General features: G+C 27.3%; 1 protein-coding gene across 1 annotated transcript in view; it reads right to left on the bottom strand.

Moving 5' to 3' along the window:
- LOC106680325 (zinc finger protein 431) overlaps nucleotides 1–5,892 on the bottom strand; it is a 9,549-nt gene that overhangs the window by 1,653 nt on the left and 2,004 nt on the right. Inside the window, exons 2-5 of the mRNA XM_067047681.1 lie at nucleotides 3,442–3,489; nucleotides 1,885–1,935; nucleotides 822–887; nucleotides 13–414 (exon numbers count right to left, since the gene is read on the bottom strand). Of these exons, the coding sequence (XP_066903782.1) occupies nucleotides 13–414; nucleotides 822–887; nucleotides 1,885–1,935; nucleotides 3,442–3,489 (567 nt within the window). The remainder of the gene's footprint in view (nucleotides 1–12; nucleotides 415–821; nucleotides 888–1,884; nucleotides 1,936–3,441; nucleotides 3,490–5,892) is intronic.

Here is a 5,892-nt window from a genome sequence, read left to right on the forward strand (position 1 = left end):
GACATTGAAGAGGTTTCTCACCAGTATGATTATGCAATATATGTTTCTTCAAATAACCATTTGTAACAGCTTTATAATCACAGTGAGGACATTGACGAGGCTTCTCCCCAGTATGATGCATTATATGTGATTTTAAATGACTACTGCTTACAGATTTATAATCACATTGAGGACATTGATGAGGCTTCTCACCAGTATGACGGAACTTTATATGAGATTTTAAATCACATTTTCTTACAGCTTTATAATCACAGTGAGGACATTCATAGGGCTTCTCACCAGTATGACGGTACATTATATGCGATTTTAAATCATAACTTCTTACAGCTTTATAAGCACAGTGAGGGCACTGATGAGGCTTCTCAACAGCATACTGATTGATTTCTTCTATCTTATCAAAGGAATCCTCAGCAACTAAAAACAATAAATAATATGTTTAAAAATAATAAATTCATAAAAAAATTAAAAGCATTTATTATTTAATGAAACAATGTATTATTTTTTTCAACGTAAACAGTATTTATTTTCATTTTGGGTAGACAAGTTTATGGTTTAATCTAGATCTGACCTGGGAATCCCTTGAAATCAGTTTGGAGATATATAAGGTAATAAAGAAACAGCCAACCACAATGTTAATTAAGAAACATTAACCAAACCCCTGAAGTTTAGTGTTCTACTGTATCTTTTGATTAAAGAAGGGATATGGACAAAGGTAATGAAAGAGTTTAGAGATGAAAATAAGTGAAATAAAATGCAAACTTATGTTTTCTGACACCAGCCAGCCCAGCTCAGTAAAGATTAGTAGAGTAAATGTTTCTCACCATCGTCTGCGATGAGTGTTTCTCCTTCTTCTTCTTCTTCTTCTTCTTTCACATGAATTAAACCATCTAAAGAAATATAAAAATATTTAAAGATAGAAATCAAAAGAAATTGCTCATTATACACTTAAGGAATTCAGCAAGAAAATTTTAACTCCCAAGAAGAGACTTCAAAACAAGTAAGAAAGAATTATATATACATAACAACTATTGAAAACATTACACTTTTTTTAAATAGATTGATTTGTTAATTAGTTTAAATATTTACATGAAAACTGTCTGATTTTTCATTTTTTATTTATTGAAAAAAAAATAATGTTTTCTAATATTTTCAATATTTGTTATGTATAATTTTTACCTTAGCAATATTACAATTTATCTTCTTGTAGTATCGTCTGTTATCTACTTAAATTTCTTATCGTACTGTTTCTTAGGATTTTCTCAGAGTGATGGTTATCTACCTTTTTTTCTTTTCCAGCCCTGATGAAGGTTTGAAATTCAGGCCCAAACATTGGCACAGATAATCTATACATCATATGCAATCTATGTTCAACAATAAACACCCCATTATAAATGTTAATATATATCAAAATTAAAAATTTTTAGACTTGAAATTTCAAAGATATTTATTTTCTGCTGATGTCCAAAGTTCACGAAAAAAATAATAATATTGAAGGCTCTTAAGAGTTAGATTGTAAGGATAATGTTAAGGCTCTTTCAAAATTATTGAAGGATTGTCCATATAATTGTAAGCTTAAGAGTTATATTGACATCATTACAACAGTAGGATATGTAAAACATATAACATACCTAATACATTGAGTTAATAATTAATTGGATAGTATTATAGAAATTATTACTTATAGATTGACTCATAATAAACCCTGTTAATTATTACAGTAAAATAGGAAAATATTTTTAATGTTTAAGACAATTTATCTTAATAAAATAATCATATATCTTATATAATTATCCAAAAAAAAGTAATTGGGTTATATAAATGTAAGCTTATGTTTTCTGAAACCAGCTTGATCACATAAAGGTTAGTACAATAAATGTTTCTCACCATCATCTGGGACGATTACTTCTCCTTCTTCTTTCACATGGACAAGTCCATCTAAAGAGATATAAAAAACAAAATAAATTGCTCATTACCAAAGCCCAGATTTGTATACAATTGCATATTTTCTTAGCATGCATCTTTAGTAAACTGCTTATCAAAAATCAATGTACCTAGATTAAATTAGCCAAGTTTTATTTTGCATATTTGACAATAAATGTATATATTTACACATATAAACTAATACAGTTGATAAAAAAAAAAAATAATAATAATAAATTAAAATATCTGTTAACACCAACTTTTATAATTCATTTGTAAATAGTATTAATGTTTAATGATTTCATAATTGAAATTTTGTCTTACACTATGTTTTTTATCTATTTACATATTTTCTGTTTTTTTATTTTTTAAAATTTTTTTTTCATATTAATTTGAATTAATTAATTTATAGATTTTTTATATCAATAATCAATCCTTTTTAAATCTAATTATTGCTGGGTTTTTCTTTGTAGCTCAAGTCTTCCATTGAGAACCTACAAAGCCCCAGAGTGGAATGTCAAGATTCATTGCATTGGGTCCACCATGAAATAAATACTGGCCGACCCAGATGGGAACCAAACCCACAACTCTCGCCCCAGCGAGATAGTTTGATATAAGTTATTGCATTTAGTTAAAATTAAATATTTATGAATACTTATTATTATATTTTGTAACATAAATTAAACAAATATAATTAGCTTTTTCCTAAAAAAAAAAAAAAAAAGTTGGCTTACTCCAATTTTTTGTGAATATAATATTGCTTAATAGAATCAGTAATACTTTTTCATATTCTTTAAAAAGAGATGTATTGATTAGTATACAATAATCATTAAAAAACATAATTTCTGAGCTTCACACCAAAAACGTTAAATTTCGTTCATAACTTTTTTTCTAACAGAGAAATCGGGGATTTCAGTAGCTTTAAACCTTCCCATGGCGACATCGATCATTTTGAAACAGCACGTAAATCAGCCCAGTAATTCAAAAGTTTACTGTGAACAAAGAGTTGACCATTCCCTTTTATACATATGGAGAAGATGCGACTGTAACATATTTGATAAAAGCTAACTTCACTGTATCATCGTTAATACTGGTCCGATTTAGGTGATTTTTTCTTTAAATTTATGGAAATTTTATTATCTATCATATTTTCATGTATTTACAACATGAAATATGAATAGTTTTTAAATAATAACCATCTCTGTGCTTTAATGTTAGTATTGTAACAATTTGGAATGACTGACCAATGAAAGTGTGGTAAAGATTTTTTAGGAGTGAAACAAAATTTATATTTGTTTTTAGCACCTCAACAAATCCTTGAATACGAATTTTTAAGAAAAAAAAAATTTGTAGTCCAAAATTTTATAACTAAATCCGAGAAAAAGTAAATGTAAACCATCTTAATCCGAGAAAATATAAACTCAATTAAGTGATGTGGAAGAAAAAATTATTACAATATATTAAATTTTCTTGATCATAACTGAATTTCTAAACAATAATTTAATGTAAAATATGATTCACCATTATAAATCTGTGGCCCTTCCTCTTGTTTGAAACCAGGCGTAGGATCTGCAACAAAAACCAACCGGTATTGAAAAAAGAAAAAGAAGAAGAGAAAAAGTGGATCAAAATGAAATGGTACCTTTTCTCAATGTGAGTGATAGATTACTTATAATTTCTTCTTTGAGTAGATTTGTTTACAAGTAAACAATTAGTTTACAAGTATTAAAAAATTAAATAACAATAACACAACATTTTCGTTTTGTTTTTAGCCATTGCTTTCATATAGTTCAATTGAATAATCAGATACCGAAGATAGGCATGGGAAATGAATCGTTGACCACTTCAAAGCCATCTTAGAAAGTGAAAAAGTAAGAATTTATAGAAAATGGTGGGAGGTGTGGTCAGTGAAGAACTAAAAAGTTAAATTATTTAAAGCTTCTTTTTGAATTTATTGTTCAATTCTTACTCCATTTAAGTTTATTCATCAGTTACTTATTTTTAATATTTAATTTCATTTAGATCTTGTTTCCTATTAACAGTCAATTTAGCTTGTATTTGTCTTTTTACTTTAGTTCATATATTGTCTACAAGCATTTCAGTTAATGTAGTTTTGTAATTCACAACTTTCCCACTAGCGCTAGTTTTATTACCGTCTGGCTCAAGACGGTGAGTTTCTTTAATTCTTTTCTACCATCTTTTTCCTCAGTTTCCTTATTTTTGCTCCCTCACCCACTTTGTTAAGTTATGTTTATCACATCTAATTACTGTTATTTGTATTACTTACTACTCTTTAACTTATAAAACTTGATATCTACTTCTTTAATTTTGTTATTCTAGTTATATATAATTATTCACAAATATGTTTTTCATTATAATTGTTTTATATTACTTCAGTCTTAAATAATTTCCATTCTGTACATGTATTTACTTAGTTAATTTTCATATATATTATTTTATTTTTCATGTTTCATTATTAATTCTAATATCACTATATTCCCATACAGTTTCAAAATTCTTATATTACACAATGCCTTTTCTTCAATACTACTTATGTACCTATTTAATCTGTTATTTTTTTATGTGTCTTGTTACTGTGTACTACCTTTTAATCATGATTGTTACCTTGTTTTATATTCTTGGCCCTGATGAAGGTCTGAAATTTAAGCCAAAACATTGGCACTGTTAAATAATTTTTTACTTGTTTTCTTCACTGACCACCAACACTTTTTTCCTCATACATGACCCCACGGTCAACTATTTACTCATCATAATATAGTTTTTAGTTAGATAAGAATAGTTATAAAAGTTTGTTATCAATTACTTCATTTTTATTTAATTGAACACACGAATGCAATAAGGAACCTACTAATATTTTAGTGAAATTATGTTTCATAAGCCTAATACATAAGTAGCGATACTTCAACATTTCTTCATTTCGTAACAAAAACCTAGCTTTCCTTTCTCACTATTAGATATAAATATATCTTTGGTATTTCTATTGTGAAATAAAAAATATTATTGATACACCTTCTAAAACAATGTTGGTTAGTTCCTTATGGCATATGATCATTATAATTCTCGCCTTGTATGTATAGGTAGTAGATCATGTTAGTGCTGAAGCCAATTTTTTAACGTTTTACAAACCTTTTTTGGCATGGAAATACTGCAAAGAAGAATAATTCGTCGTGTACTATTCAATAAGAGTAAATGCAATAGTACAAGAGAAACAAGAGGAGAAAAAAGTCGTCATTTCACCTCAATTTTTTATTACTTTAATGAAAACTACATATAATTACTAGTCAAAATTGATGAGTCTGACAAGCATAGCTAGGAGGAATAAAAAATGGCAGCTGTTTCAAAAGGGTAAACAAAATTAGTTTTTATTTCAGAGCTCAATATCTTTGAAACTACCAACAACACTAGAAAACCTTACAGAAAATAATCTAAAGAAGAGTAAATTTGCTAAAATATGAGCCTTAGTATAAATGTTTGTGTTGAATAGTTGTCGAGAAAAAATATTTTTAGTAGCAACATTTCATAAAAAATGTACTGAAAAATAGTAGTTGGAGAATTTATCGTGAAAAATCTATATCTCAGGAACCATGAGACAGACAGATGTCTATTATCACTCAAATTAAAGCTAGTTTAACATGCTGTAACATAGTTTACCTTTGCAGAAGTAGTAATTTTCATATTAGCTAAAATAAATTGATTTCTTGTTGCTCAGACACATTTTTATAAGAAAAATTCATATTCATATGCAGGTATCATAAATACTACCACACATACGAAGATTTAAATTAGGTTAAATTTTAATAAGTTTAAATAAAATATATTGTATCCAATTTTAGTCTAAAAACACTCTTTATTTCTTTAAAAGTCCAGCGTTTCAGCCTTTACACTTATATCAATGGGTAGACACTCCACATGTTTGTATTATGTCATTATATAACTTATAGCAAATTTACT

The sequence above is a fragment of the Halyomorpha halys genome, unplaced genomic scaffold (genome assembly GCF_000696795.3).
Source record: "Halyomorpha halys isolate HHAL.00 unplaced genomic scaffold, Hhal_1.1 Scaffold254.1, whole genome shotgun sequence".
Classification (NCBI taxonomy): Eukaryota; Metazoa; Arthropoda; class Insecta; order Hemiptera; family Pentatomidae; genus Halyomorpha; species Halyomorpha halys.